Source organism: Corapipo altera, unplaced genomic scaffold (assembly GCF_003945725.1).
Source record: "Corapipo altera isolate COAL_440 unplaced genomic scaffold, ASM394572v1 23, whole genome shotgun sequence".
Lineage (NCBI taxonomy): Eukaryota > Metazoa > Chordata > Aves > Passeriformes > Pipridae > Corapipo > Corapipo altera.
In genome coordinates this window covers 11,079,817-11,095,792 of record NW_020884878.1, presented here as the reverse complement: position 1 = coordinate 11,095,792, position 15,976 = coordinate 11,079,817, and the positions used below count along the sequence as shown (strand labels likewise).

The 15,976-nt window shown below is 41.6% G+C and overlaps 1 protein-coding gene across 3 annotated transcripts in view; it reads right to left on the bottom strand.

Annotated features, from left to right (window-relative positions):
- Window positions 1-15,976, bottom strand: part of ITPK1 (inositol-tetrakisphosphate 1-kinase) — a 141,681-nt gene that overhangs the window by 17,279 nt on the left and 108,426 nt on the right. For all 3 annotated transcript variants that reach the window (XM_027637594.1, XM_027637596.1, XM_027637597.1), the window contains 2 exons: window positions 4,955-5,053; window positions 3,015-3,055 (listed from right to left, as the gene is read on the bottom strand). In XM_027637594.1, the coding sequence (XP_027493395.1) occupies window positions 3,015-3,055; window positions 4,955-5,053 (140 nt within the window). The remainder of the gene's footprint in view (window positions 1-3,014; window positions 3,056-4,954; window positions 5,054-15,976) is intronic.

Here is a 15,976-nt window from a genome sequence, read left to right as displayed (position 1 = left end):
GCAAATATAATAGGTTTTTGGGTTTTGTTTGTTGTTCAAAAACATGGCTGTGGTAAAGGATGTAGTGATTACACATTCATAGTTAAAAGTCTGAGCACATTTTGTCCTTATTGCTCCTAATCTTGTAGTCTACATTAGATCACCTGTCTGCACACATGCACAATGACTCAACAGATTAACATTTTCTGAGTTCAAGTCAATGTGTCCATTCAATACATATTTGCAGCTGATATTCTTACTGTCTCTATTACACCAGGTGCACAGAGTGAATTTGCAAGTGGTAACTACATGTGCAAGAAACTTCTCTAACCAGCAGAATCATCCATCAAGATGATTCACAGCAACAACATCGTACCTCATTTGTTTCTTACTGGTGGCAAGAAACATTCTTCCTCCTCCTGTGTAGACTGCTGGTTTTATATAACCTACAACATCTCACTGGCAAGAACTGTGCTGTTCCTATAGTGTTCTCTTCCAATATTAATTGATTCCCAGAAAAAAACCCCACAAGATGAACAGGTATTTATCAACCTATTTTAGAAGTGTGGAAAGCCAGAGAGTTTATCTTCTCAGAACATAACTGACCTAGACTACTGGAAACCGACTACGTGAAACCTCTCTTCTGCAAAGCTCTGTGCTGACAGCCCATGGACTAGTACACAACCCATATAACTCCTGTGGTGTTGCGTTATGCTGGTTCACTGTGATGTCTTATGGTTTTTAACATGCATGAATAGAGCTCCAAGAATTCGCTCGCAGGGTGCACTTGCTCTTTGTCATCTAGCACAGACCTGCTGTGTCTGGCAGTAACATGGGAACAATACTTGATATCATAATTTCCAAATAGCATTCCTCATTATAAATGCAGAGCTGTCTTGAAGGTAAAACTAAACATTTGCACCAGTATTTTTTACTGACAATGTCCTTAAGGAATTCAGTCTCAAAAAGCATAGTGATTCTCTGCCTTTTTCTCACTCAGAAAAAGTAATTTTGGACACATTTCTTCAGGTTATGGGTCTCTCATGGCAGCTTCACTGAAGGTTAATTATGTTCTGACCTGCTGACAGCCAGGAAGCACAACTTCCAGCCATCATCTCTGTTCAAGTTTAACAAACGGTGCTGGCAAAGCAGGGTTCAAGTGCTGAGCTGGCCAAGGCAGCTGCTAGTGCAGTGTGGTGTCTGCACTAGTAGAGCTGCAGGACACCACAAGGAGGTTAACAGCACCTTGGCTTAACTACAGCATGTTCTCACATGAGAAATGAGGAGTCCACCAGCCTTGGCTGGCACAAAACCCAAACTCCAGCCTGCACCTTCAGCTGTCCCTGTTAGCCAACATTTGAAGTTTTTGAACAGACATCTTATGAAGATAAGCAGGTTTCTGGTCAGTGTTTTGGTTCTGGTGTCAACTCTGCAGTGAAAATACATCTACAGAAAATGAAGTTGTTTACCAAAAGCCAAAGAAGGACTCATTTATAAAACAGGCAACAATTTATTTCTAGACCTATGCTTCATCTTTTAGACAGACTGTACTGTAAGCAAGTACTTATTCTATGCTTCCCTTGACATTATTGACCATAAGCAATTACAAGACAGTTCCACTCTGACCATAAATACACTTTGGATCATTCCTGAGAACTCAGCAACTCCAAAAGTTGCTACTACTATGTAAAGTACCATGCAAGACTTCAGGCTTTTTTCCAGGGGTCCTCCTAGGCTCTCGTCATAAGTTCCTGTGATAAAGTCCAGCCTACAACTGAATTTTAGTCTAATTTTTGCTCTGAAAATGGAATCCTGGCAGGAGGCTGAGGTGCATCTCCATGGTATGAAAGATCAAAGAAAGATTCACCAAGGAAACAAAGTCCAAGCCTGACCGGACACGAACTGAAAGGTTCATGCATTTCAGGCTGCAGTTGCAGAGGAACTCCTGACAGAAACATCAGCAAGGAAGATTGAGTCTGAAATTCATTAAATAATCCAGAAATTCATAAATTAATCCAGTCCCCAAGTGTTCTTGGGAATGACAGCAAAAATTTATAGCAGTTGCTCTGGCAAATAATAGGACTGTCTGTTGGCTTGCGAAATAATCCAAGGTAAGGCCTGACTGAAAAATCTCACTGCATTTTTAAAAGAAAGTGCTGGTCAGTTAAGATTTCAGCCATAGCCATTCTGCTAGTCTAGACTAACATTTTACTTCAGGGTCTTCAGCTCTCAGAGACATTTCAGCAACACAGCACATATTTCAGGAGCAGCTGGGAAACCTGGACTCATGACCACGTTGCTAACAAAGGAAGCTGGGAATTAAAAGAGCCAGCAGCAAGGGCTGGATTCTCAAAACTGAACTGCAGTAAGCAGGAAGGCAGGAAGCACAAATGGAAAAGAATTAAAACAGGACTCAACTCACCTAAATTTAGAGGAAGCTAGTCTCATAGGTAATGCACTCCTTCCAGGAATATACAACCATTTTAGCTCCAATTGCCTTACAGGAAGGCAGATGAGCTCTACCAGCACTGTTCTCCCACAGATCCCACTGTGTTATTACAACTGAACATGCCTGGAAACCATCTCTGTTTGTTGCTCCTTCCCCTCAAGGAAAGAAGCCAGCTGCTCCATCTGAAGAACAAACCCACTTCTCATCTGTACCACATACATGTTGGAAAAGTAACACTGTGGGATGGAAACACTTATTTAGTGTGACCTCTTACCAAAGGAGAGACTGAAGGAGATTCCTTGGAGACAGAGCTGACTGGAGACTACAAACTGCTAGACACAACAAGGTGATAGAAGCTAGAAAGTGCTAAAAATAATTTCCATGTCAGGAAGTTCAAGTCATATTTAACTTCATTTCAGATTTTTTAAAAAATAATGTTGCACTTAAACATGAGGGAGAGGCAGGGAAGAAAAGTTGTTTGTGCACAGACCTCATTCGGCCTACTACAGGATTGGAAATCACCAGCCAAAACAGCCTGGGGGGGACTGGAAGCAGGGGGATAATACTGCAAAGTTTTTTAACTTACCTCATGAGAATTGGTTCCATGGGCCACTCTGGTTTTACAAACTGGGTAAATAAAAAAGAAAAAAAAATTCACCACTGAAACAGGACACACAAACCCCTTATAATCCTGTTCCCACCCACACATGCAAACACTGGAGTTCACCAGACCAAGGCATTGACTGTACCAGACACCAGTGACAGTCTCTGCTTGAACAGTGTCCTCAGTCATTGCAAGGCTTGGTTTGCTCCAAGCCCTGTTCTCTGAACTCCTCCCTGTAACTCAGGTGCAAGCGCAGATCATTATTAGGACTGGACAGAGTTGCAAAGCATCAGCTAAGAAGTTAGTATCAGTATGGGATTGCCATCCTGCCTACTCAGAGAGCATCTTCACAAGTATGTGATTTTCTTCTGAAGCTGGAGCTACTTTACAGGTACCACAAAACACTACTGTGCTGAAAACAAAGGAATTGAGATATGGTGAAAACCAACTTATTTTCCTACTTCCCTGTTTTTGGAGAAGAGTAGGAAATCTAATGACCTTTATCAAACTAAGATACAAGTTATTTTTCACAGGAAACCACAGAGGAGGACAAAGAAAGGTAGAGAGTCCAGCAGTTCTTTTTCCATCACATTTCTTATCTGCTCTGTATATCCTGGTTCTCACCTCCATCCTAAGAGGAGGAGTAAGACAGTAAGACAAAAGAAACAAAATGCTCCTTCTGCTAAGAAACCAGAAAAGAACTGAAGAGCCTGGAACCCACATGATCACTAGAGCTGATGTTACTTATGTGTTAAGCAAAAGAGATGAAAACTTGCAAGTAGGGGGTGGATAGGATGAGGTTTCTTTGGAGGTTGTTGGAAGAATCAAATTGCCAGGCAAGAGGACAGGCAGCTATGAAAGGCAGATGACCTGCACTAGAATCCAAAATAAGTTGGTAACTTGAGATTTTGGAAAGTGGTATACGAAGTCTCACAGACACATGCTCTGGAGAACCGAAGCGTTTTTAAGAAAAAATAAAAAAAGAGAGAGGAAGAAGAAAAAGCACTCCCAGAGTACCAAGTTGTATAAATTTTAAGTGCTATTTTTTAATTTCATTGTCATTTATAGAGGTTGATTCAGACCTTCTGGATATATGGGCTATGCTGCTGACTACTGAGCACCAGTCAGCCTGTATTGAGAGCACAATGTGAAGAGGGGGTCAAAGTCATTCAGTGGGCTTTAAATTACTGCTTCACAATCTAGCTTCAGGAGACCTGCCTCATTTGGGAGAGCGATGGCAGGGAGGGCAAAACATGCTTTTTCCACACAACTTTACCTCTGAACCTTACAAATGAGGCAAGCACCAAGGGAACAAACACCGACTAACCGATTCTGCTCACTTTATACTGCAAGGAATCAAATAAAGGAACGAATTAAAGCACAAGCCCCACAATGAAACTTGCTACAAAGCACAAACAGTTCATAGCAGCTGTTTGAGGCTGTGGGCCCTTGGAGTCTTTTACGTATGGTAGTTTTTTACCCTTTTTCTTCTACTCTCTATGATTATATTTGTAGTCTGGATCAGGGGAAGGGAGAGGTGGGTGAAAAAAGAGGAATATCAGCAAGGCAGTGATTTTCTCAAGAAAAACAATGAATGCAGCTGGCAGGAAAAACACCTTGCACAAGTTCAGGGCAAGAGGCTAACTTTGTTAGAACTATTAGCATTTCCCAGGAATGCATGTTTACTTTAGTGAGGTGTTTAAAGTAAGGAACATCAATAAAAGGCAAAGTAAAAGCTGATAGGGAGGCTTTGTTCCACATTCCAAACGCTGCTTTAGAGCATTTATTTTAGGAAGGTTTCAACAACCGTGACACTTTTGGCAGTGAAACCCACACTCCTACAATGTTGGCTATGCCTTGGGGGATGCATGTGCAATATTCAGAACCTACTAGAAGCACCAAGAAAAAGCCCATGTACATACTGAATGGAAATGCCAGTCCATTCTTCTCTATAAGCTCCAAGGTATCTTCTCCACAGGCACTTGTCAGCTCCATAAAGGGTGGTGAACAGATCCTCTCATCTGCAAGACAAAAAAAAGACTCAGATTGAGATGGGGGATTTAAGTTCTCAGCTGCATCATGAACAGCTCTCTCCATATTAATTGCTTCTTGATAGTCCACCTTAACAGCTGAAATTAAAGCACCAGAAAGATTACAAGCCAAGACTGAATTTGGGTTTCTGGAAACATTTCAGAAGATGAAAGGCCCAATTTTCAGATAATCTAAATGGAAATATAAAGCCAGTATTTTCAGTCAGGCAGCAAAAACGATCACCTGCTTAGGAACATGCAGCTGCACAAGACTTAGCCAGTGAGGTGAAAAGCAGCTGGGATCTTAGCTCTTAACTTTATGCCTTCAATCATAATTTTCTAAAACATTTTACAAAAAACTGAATGGTCATCAATTGTGACTGGAACAGGCAGTCTCACAAAGCCATCATTCCTGTAGGGCTCCTCAGGTGGCAGATTCCAGTGCAGATTTACTTCAGACAAGGTGCCAGTCATGTAATACATACTGCTGTTCATTGAGACCTCTCTGCCACAAAAGCAGTGCTCATTTGGTCTGGCAAAGCCAGTCAGAGCACCACTGAGACACCAAGACACCATGTCAAGGCTGCTCAGTGCGGTCCGGTTAAAGAGAAAGAACACAGGAACCATGGTAAAATTGAACAGAGCAGGTCTGCTGCAGAGTGTTTCTGCTGATGTTGCGCTGTTCACATGGAGCTGTGGGAAGGCTGGGGTCAAAACCAAGCCCTCTTAGTGACTCAGTAGGTTGACTTTCTCTAGGATTCACCTCCTGTTCACTGTAAGAATACTTAGATTCCCCTAGGAATGCAGCAGGAAAGGGAGAAACCACTGTAAGACTCACAGGACTTGAGCATAAATTGTTCAAGAGGGCTGGGTTTGAATTTCAAGTGCAAAGAGAACCTTGGCTTCAGCCACGGCTCCAGGACAGGTCAGCAGGCCCAAGGATTTTCAGACAAAAGCTGTGCACACATTGACAAAATCCAAATCAAGAACATAACCCACGTACAAGTGACTATCCAATTTACCTCCTCAGGGAGCATAAAGTACTACTTTCATGGAGTTTTACATGTGACCAGGTTAACTTTGGAGCCATCAAGGAGTTATAACTTGAGTTAGCTGCACAGTACTGAATGTAATTCAGAATGGGTCTGCCAGGACTCGCTTTTAAGACTTATTTCAAGAGAAACACTGTGACACTTTTCTCCAAGAAAAAAATGGAGATGAGCACAAATGATGGGAGCAACTGTATCTGGTAAACTCAAGTCACAGGTTTATACCAACCACCAACTTGTATTAAAAATAAGCAAAACATGACTGTTATTACCATTCACATCTAACCTAGTGAGCACAGAGAATCCAAACAAGTGGAGCCCATTCTGTCCAGATGGTGCAGGAACTGAAAAGTACATGTGAACTAAAATCCCAGCAAAGTTAACCATATACTCTGAGAGAGCCATGCATTCAGAAATCACTTCATAAACATTGTTTAGATTAATGCTTTTAATTTCATTATAAGTATATATATAAAGAAAATTGAATCATCTCTGAAAATTACAGAGATGCAAAACTCTCTATATTTTGGTATACATAGCTCAATACATCCTCAAGGCTTTGAGAATATCTGAGAACTCTGACCATTAGCAGTGCTGTTGCTAACAAGAAGTTTTCTGAGAAAAGAAAAGGCTATTTTCATACATTCTAAAAGGAGCAGAAAGATTGATGCTTTGAGGTCAACCTCTACAAAGCTAAACAAAACATCCCGGACTTCAAAGCTTTCAGTTTGCTGCTATGAAAACAGAAAGCAGCATCCAAAAGTGACAGGTACTGTAATATTTACAAGCCTCTGCCAGACCGAAAGTTCCTTAGTTGGATGAATTTAAGGAATAAGATTTAGATTACAGATACTTGGGAACAACTTTGGCTTGGCAGCTCTCCCACCCACATGCTTAAGACTCACAAATAACTTTGCCTTCAGAGTGCAGATGCAGAGGGACGTATGGTTCCATCTCACTTCCCTCCATTTCTCTCCCATGCAAACAGGAACAGGAACAGGAGACAGGGAGGATTCAGTTTTCCTGCTGATTACATGACACTTGCATGGGGAGATGAAGGAAGGGGCAAACAGTAATTCCTTTGACATTGTACTTAGAGAAGACCATGTGGATCAACAAAAAGTAGCACAGAAGACTCTTAGCATCTCAAAGTGCTCCCGATGACGTTGCACAGCATTGGCATTTTCTCCACCAAGAAGGCAATTCTATCCCACTGAAACCTCTAAAACAGACCATTAATTCACAGCCAGACCTGCGGACAAACAAACCCTTGCTCAACACAAGATTTCAGTACAGCCTACAGCTAGAAAACTGCCGCTCTGAGTTTAATTGCACACACTGGAATTCTGAAGATAGCTGTAGGTTTAAAAAAAAAAGAGTCCTCCCAGCTGCTAGCAATCATCCTCTTCTCCTTCCCAGGGTGGCAAACACATGCTAAAGCTTTCTCTCATCACCAAGCTCCTGCTATCAGACTGACAGGAGAATCTGCACACCTTCTCTGCACTGAGGTCTAGGACAGTCCTAATTCAGTGGCTGAGGGTCAATTCAGTACTAATTTACATCAGCATGGAACTACACCATATGATCCACGTGGTGCAAATGAACACCCAGTGGTACACCAAACCCTCCCCTCTCCTCCTGCCAAACTAAACTGATTTAATGTGAAATTACTGAGCTGTGGTCAGGTGCTGGACCCTTGGTACTGTCACTACTTCTTCACAATCCAGCTGTGACAAGACACCATGAAAAATCACTGCTAAGAAGAATGACAGTAAATATATACAAACAAATAAACATAACAGTCTAGAGGTGAGAAAGGTAATATGATTCTGGCTCCACCTAACTCTAACCCTGTTGATGCAACAGCCTAATCCTCTAGTCTAAAACCAACCAATATTCTCATTTGCACCTGAGAGCCCTAGTGTGGACAAAGCACTTTCATAAAAGCAGTGAGAACTACTATAGCATGAGGCCACAGCCATGCCACACCTCCCATGGAGCTGCACTGGTCATGTACTGCTAGCAGAAATGACCTGATACAATGCAGAACCTATGCAAGGAGCTGATGCTATTGCTCTTCAACCATCAATACTCAGTTCTTTGTTGTGCACTGAGATGCTACTGACTGGAAGACTCTTCTTCTAAAACAGCAAGTTTGGAAAAGACTCTGCCTCATCTTCCATCCTTGGCTATGTACAAGTGACCTTAAATCCCAAACGATTATTACAAATGCAATTTTTATGCTTTTCACATTGGATCTGAAATTAAAACTCAGGCACTTCCTCCCTCCTTTTGGGTGCGTACACTGTATCACACAATAAAAAGATAACCACAGTTATTATCCCTATCCTCATGAAGAGTATGCTGAAGATATCAGCAGGAAAAATCTGTTCATAAGTCAAAGACAGCTGTGAATTAAGAGGCTGTACATTGCTACAGTGCACACTTAGAGAATGGTATTTCTTTTTTTCCTAACTGCCTGGTTGTCTCTGAGAGTCCTGCCTTTGAAATATGGCCAGGACTCCAGGTGGACCTTGTCAGGTCCAGAACTGGCAACCTAACAGCAATAAGGAAAGATTCCTTCAGAGCAGGAGAGGGTTCAGCTCTCATTTCAGACAACTACCAAGAGTATCTGTAGCACTTTTGTTGTTAGAAACAACATACTGTAATTAAATTTAAAAGTCAAAATTCTGTCACCCTGTTCCTCCCCCATCCTTGTCCTCATTTTTATTGTATGCCTTGGCACAAACTTTGTGGTGTCTGCTTTCCATATTTTCCTTCAAATATGCTCCCTTTTCTTCTCACAGGGAGCTCTCTTTCCTCTGTCTTACTTCCTGTATTTTTTCTCACCCCCATCCCCATTTCTCACCTATGCCGTTCTTTTTTTCAACTGTTATTTCTGTTCTTCCACTGCTACCTACACTTTATCCCTCCCTCATCCTTGAATGGAGATCATGGCTGGGATCATGCTCATTGCAAAGGCAGGAGGAGTGTTAGCAGTGGGACCCCTGAAGACAGCAAGGCAGGTCACAGGTGACTGGCAGCACTCACAGCACTGGGACAGTGAGCTCTGGCATGTCCTGCTGTGGGGTGAGCTTTGTCAGAGCACTGTTCCATTCCAACACAGGAACAACACTATTAAGAAGGCGGAAGACTTGACTGATGAAGGCCAGTTTACAGAGGGAGTAACACAGGTAACCAACAACAGAAAGGTAAAAGAGCACTCAAACCAAGGAGTCAGTGCCAGGAGGGGATTACTCCAGGTGAAGTTCAACAACAGTGACAGGAGCAATGGGATGTGAAGACAGGGAAGATGCAGACTAAAAACTGGCTTGGAAAAGAGAGTTTTCTGGCAGTGAGAATTGGTGTAAATCTTTATACTCCAGGCTTGCTTCAGTAAGAGATGCTGAGTAGTGCTTCTCTCAGGGCCTGTGTACCACTGGTGGCCTGCAGACAGAATGCCAAACAGTCACGGGATATCCAAACCCCCAAAAGCAAGAAGGCACAAGAAACCACACACTCAACACACACTGATTTGGCAGGCAGGCAAAACAGATAGAAGAAAAATAAGAGTAATATATGGCTGATCCCAGTTAAACCAAATCTTGATAGTAAAAATGGAAGGGCTGTACAAGACAGTCTCTGGATGGTTTTTGATGGGGGTAGATAGTCCTTGTACTGTAGAAGTTTGAGAAGTACTGACACAGAGGGCAGCTGTGGATGCCCATAGGAAAAAAATAAACCATAAGAATAGAAGAACCATAAAATAGTGTCTTATTCAGATTTCTTTGGTCCTTATGATTTTGGAGCAGTAAGAAAATAAATAATAGACTGCAAATCCAATGCTCTGCATTCATAAATCAACAAACTGTATTTCCTTCTCTTCAGAAAAGAAGTTGAAAGAGAATTCATGGCCATCTGTGAGACTAGCTCAAAACCTGTGGCTAGGAAAAAAAAACAAACTGTGAGGAGGCCACTGCCGATTTAACTTCAGATTTACAGTCTCAACATGTCTCCTACCTCGTAATTCACCATCCTTCATTACCTAACCTAGGGATTAGGAAGCGCAGTAGAGAGTCTGAAAAACAAGTATTTATTCCCAGCACCACCAACCTCTTGCCACGAGACCATGACACAGTCACCAAACACATTCCGTGTCTGAGATCCCATTTGTGAAGTGGGGAGAAGGCTTCACCTTCTCTTGGCAAGACAGAGCTTTATGGAGCTGGTTTAAGGAGTTTCAGGAAAAAGACTTTTTGATGCTACTGGAGTCATTACAATAGCTGAACAAACTACTTGTTTGAGGCTTCAGTCTGAGCATCAGCAACCAAAATCCTGAGAGTGGTACTGGAAAAACATAAACACATATTCTTTAGTGTTTAAAGAATATCCTATCTTTTGACCAGGCTCAGTACTGTGTCATTAGCAGTGTCTTATTCTGTGTTTACACACAGGAGGACCAAAAGACGGACATGCTGAGGACAAGGGAAAGGTAAAAGAAGTTAGTACAGTAAATTTGTGAAACAGGAAGATGCAGTTTGTCAAAGGAGTACAAGAGGAGGCCTGGAGTCCCCCAGGTGTGCCACAGACTTGGAAGACCTAGAGATCCCTTAATTCTGTTTAGCAATTCCAAATGGAGCACAGCTTGTGCCTGAGTTGCTCTCTGTGGCCAGAAAGGTTGCCAGGGTTATTTCTGAAGAAACTGGGTACACAACCTCCATATCACACAATGTGTTATGCAGAGAAATGACAAAGATGCTTCTAGAAAGTGCTGGTCTCTGGAGTAAAAACCCTCAGGCAGAAAAACATCCATGTCAAAATCAGGACTGGCTTAGGTCAGTTATCATCCAACTGTTCACAGAGCAAATGTTAAGCCTTAAACTATCAGAAAGATTTACAGCAGACCATAACAAATTTCAAACTTCCTACTTTGTTGAGAAAAGTCACTCTTTAATAGAATAGTTGGCTCTGTGATTTGAAAACATTTAAGACTTTTCAAAAATAAATATATTTTTAGTAAACTGTGATTCCACCAGCTTGCACTGCGGTACTCTGTTCCTGTGGGGATAGAAAGGATACACAGCCAGGGCAATGTCTTTTTCTCCTAATATAATAAAGGGAGGAAATCTTAACTTTCATCTCACCCCTGCCTTCAAAGTTCATTTTCAACCAAAAAACCCAACCCAGAGAAGCTGGCAGGGTTTTTTTTAAGCATGCAGCTGAAACTTATCTCAAAGGTATCTTAAACCACTACAGATTTTTGCCCTTTGGCATCCCTTTAATCATCCTTGTAAACTTATAGCTTTGGACTGTCACTTCTGCTAGGGTCAAAACTTAGTATGTCCCAGAGTCAGTCAAGCTAAGCCAACCCCAACTTCACAGCACTCCAGCCCCTATGAACTGGAAGAAACCCTTCTTCACTCCTTTCTGTAGCAAGTAAATTTGCAGTTGAACTGCAAAACTTCAAAAAACTGAAACCAAAAAACTTCATTCATAAGCCCCACAATTTCAACAGGTTTATTTCAGCACTTCTGAGCTGCACTAAAAATACTCTCAAGTTGTTTTCCCCTCCCTTCAGAAATGTGTGTGCATGAGGAATATTGACAGAACAGATTTAGTTCAAACATACGTTGATCTGTGCTCATCACTGAAGAATCAATGCAATCTGAATATCTGCATGCTTGCATCTTACTCTTAAGTCTGTGGGGGAAAAATTCCAGTTCTCATGATACAGCAGCTGTATTTTGGGAGCAGCACATTTGGCAGCACATTCCAAAGACACAAGAGGGCAGAGTAGACTCAGCTTTAAGGGCACAATTTCAAGCTTACCCGAGCATGACATCCAAGGAAATATGCACCAAATATCTATCTATGTTAAATGGAACATCTGCCAAGCAACAGTCTTGCTTTTTAATAAAGTAGTGATTTTGAAGCATTTGGGCAGCGAGTGCTGAATATATAAGAGAAATTATTAAGAAAAATTCCCAATAACATGCCATTTCCTTGCAATTTAGGAGTGCTAATTATGGTTTTTGAACATGATGAAATCAGCTTAAATTGAACAGAAAGTATAAAATATAAAGAAGAAATAAAGGGAAAAGTCATAGCAAAGCCAACCTGATGGAGTTTTTTCCCTCAGATGAACTCTTCTTCAGAGACAACCTTTCACAAAACTACACTCTGTACAGAATCCTTCTGTACCTTTTGGATCTAGACTTTCATTTTACACCCACTTTCTTTAGTGAGCAGAATACTACTTTCTTAAGGGAATTCACCTCATCTCTTGAGTTCTCAGGCTGAAAGAAGCAGGTTTTGCAAATAAGCATTCAGCTCATTTGTACGGTGATGGAGCCTCACAGGTACCTGTCAGTAGAGGAGCACAGCTACGGACCTGCCTTCAGTTAAAATAGACCTGTGGTGAAACACGGTCATGACAGAGCCGATAAAGTGAACTCACAGCGATGTAACAAGTCAAGAGGTGAAAATTTATCTCATTCAGGAGACAGAGTAAAGGCCGGGACATGTGTGTTCATCCTCAAATAGCCCCATTTTTCAGCAGGTAAGAGCAGCTACTCGCCACCTTGCAAATGCAAGAGACAGGAAGCTTTTCAGCTGAAGTTAAAAAACCAAGCACATCTCACCACAGAAAAAGGAGGCAAATGGACCAGCTTTCCAGAAGAAGGAAATAAACCTTCTGGTGCTTCTTAAACTCTGTGTGGAGAAGGTTAGGCAAAACTATCTTATAAGTAATGATGAAGGGTGGAGAAAACCTGCCAGAACAGCTTTTGTTGAAACAGTAACATTTATTCCTTAGAATATTGAAGCTGTACCAAAACTTGGGAACTCATTTTACAGGCAGGAGTGTTTCCAACGTTACAGGAAGAAAGAAAGTAATTTTCCTCATCAAGGAAAAAAATGAAAGGGATTGTTTGGCAAACTCGAAGAAGCCTTTTCTGCATTTTTACCCCAATAATGTTCTGCTCAGAACTCTGGCATTGAAAGTATTGGTATCTGTGAAACCCCAAAGGCATTTCCAGAAGAGAGACAATGCAAAGTCTACTCTGCATGTCTGCCCTATATTAAAATGCAAACGTCAGAGTCAGTGTGAATACCTGAATCCCTATTAAAACCAACTCAACTGTCTAAACAGTAATTTGTATATACAATATGTATTTGTATATACAATATATATTTGTATATTGTTTCAAATGCTTATCTATGTATGTTGAATATAGGAATTATAGTTAGCATTGCCATTCTCAAGTGACAGAAGTCCCCAGTTTTAATACTCTTACCAACATGGACAACCTTATTATGTAGAATGATAAATGAGTCTCAGAACCAAGAGCCAGTGTTCAAATATGACTCCTTCCTGCGTAATACAAAAGGTATATAATGGTCCAGACGCAGCATTTTTCATGTTTTCTCTCCCAAATACTGAGCTAAGAAACTACTTAGACTAGTACAAAACAATTTCCAAGCTAAACTTCCACTTGCAAACTACACTTGTCCAGGATAGGAGCCGATGGGATGTCAGTTTTGCATCCCCCTGGTCTAGATGAGAGATAAGAAAAGATAGTGGTGTGCACTTCACTGTATACACACACAGAGCTCGAAAATGGCCAGGGACCACCAGATTGGGAGCAAATATGTCATTACATACTACGTGCTGGAGCTTGAACAAGATATGAGCACCAGGGCCCTCATACTTAAACAGATACGTAGCACCAGAGTTCCTCACAACCACCTAATGCACACAAAAAACTGACATCAGTTTGTTCCATACAGTGGGATGCTAATCATTCCCAGGAATCTAAGGTAAGCTGTGAAGGCCCAATGCTGAACTCCTTACTGAATTTATTTGCACTTAACTCTTAAATCAGTTACTTCCTCTCAGTTGAAGAATCAGTCTTTCCTTCTATTATACTGAGGACATTGTCTAATAAAATAGAAAAACACCAGGGAGTACATTCATGGCAGGGGGCACGATGACAGACATGACACAGGCAGCATTTTCTTGTCCATGACAGAGTTCATTTGAAGATATTAGAGTACCCAGAAGAGTAGAGCCCACTGAAGCTCTTGATATCTCTAATCTAAGAGGGTTGATGGCCCTTAACCAGATCAGTTTAATGAGCTTTTGAAAGCTAAATCCTGGGAGAGACTGCACAACGCATGTCCCATGGTTTCAGTAAATACCACTTCCAATTTATACATGCTGGGTCGGAGGCAAAGCAGCAGCCCACAAGGAGTTCAAAATAGTAACAAAATTCCCTCCAAGGTAGAGAGGTATCCCAGGGACACACTGGAGGTGCCTCTGACTGTATCAGCCGTGCCTAGATCAAGCCTCCCTAGTACAGCAGAACTCCTGTACTACCTGTGCCCCAGCTCGAGCCAGGGAGGAATATGGCTTTTGGCTCCTGTTCCAAACCATACCAGCAATGATAGAGGAAATGTGAAACCTGCCTTTTATGACTTTACCAACTCACATTTATGTGGAGACAAAGTGAAGTGCAAGAGTTTACATGTCGATCTATAAAATACAGCAAGATCTTGGGATAACACTGAATAATAGGAGAGGCACATTGCTGCCACTGCACAGCTGAGCAGGGCTGATAGCAAACCCTATGGCTGGGCATCTCCCATCAGCTATGCTGGGGGGCCACCTCCGTGCTGTGAGGTCAAAAGGATTTGCCAGACACTTGGTGATCACTGATTTCATTTGAGTTTCATTATGCAAAGCACCCACCCAGAACACAAATATAAAACAGCCATGCGCTTCTTCCTGTGCCATGGATAAAACGTAAGAACATGGCACTTCAGTAACAACAGTGGAAAGAACTCTTTACAGATACCTAAGCAGAGACTTCAATATCAGCTTAATAACATAAGCAAATTATCACGGTCCCCAAACTTACATGTAACATGGGAAACAAGAAGCTAATGTTCTGCCCTAACACTGTCTTTGCACAGGTAAACAATCTTCTCCAACACATGTGGGACTTTTGCCTTCTACACTGCTCACCATTCAGAGCTTGCACTTTGTGGTGTGGAAGGAACAAACTCAAATGAACAGGGTTTTTTATTCAGAAACATTTGTATTTTCAAATTAAGGTCTTATAGAAGACTTGTAGATAATCCTGAAGCACTTAGGAAAAATGTAACTGAAACACTCATTCTGGTCTTGAAGGATTCTGCTCTGTACTTGTTTGAATGCCATAACTGGAGTAGGGTGCATCAACCAAGGCTGCTGCCCAACACAGGGTACAACTTGATCATTTTTCCAAAGTGAGGTGGATTGGGCCCACTCCAAAACCAATGAGAAGAAATAACTTCTGAGACAAACAAGTTATGTGTATTTTAAACACCAGAAAGAAAAAGAGCAAAGACCTATCTACGTGGGAAAGCTTTGTTGGTGTATGTTTTTCTGTTCTAATTATGTTAGTATAACTACAGCAAAGGAATGCACACACACCACTTTGTTTAAATTGGATTGGTTTCTGTTGTTAAAAAGTCTTTAGACAGCCCTGTACATCTCTTTTCCTAAACAACTGCAAAGCACTCTGGGTAAATATTCCATGGAACAGCATTCCCAGACTGGAACCCAATACTCATCAAACCTGTGCAATACCTGTGAGAAAATAATGGTAGGCGAGGACCTTACCCCCTACCTTACCCATTACTACAAAACTGTGTTGATTTAGGAAGCTATTGGTTTAGGACACTATTTCCACGCTGCTGACAGGCCACAAGGAGGAAATCTTGTGCCCCAGGATTCTGTCTGGCATCATGAAGAAAAGGTAGTGCCTGCTGAATTGGAAGAAGCATGTGTCTCAGCTTGTTATTTCTGTGGATGTCATCTGAT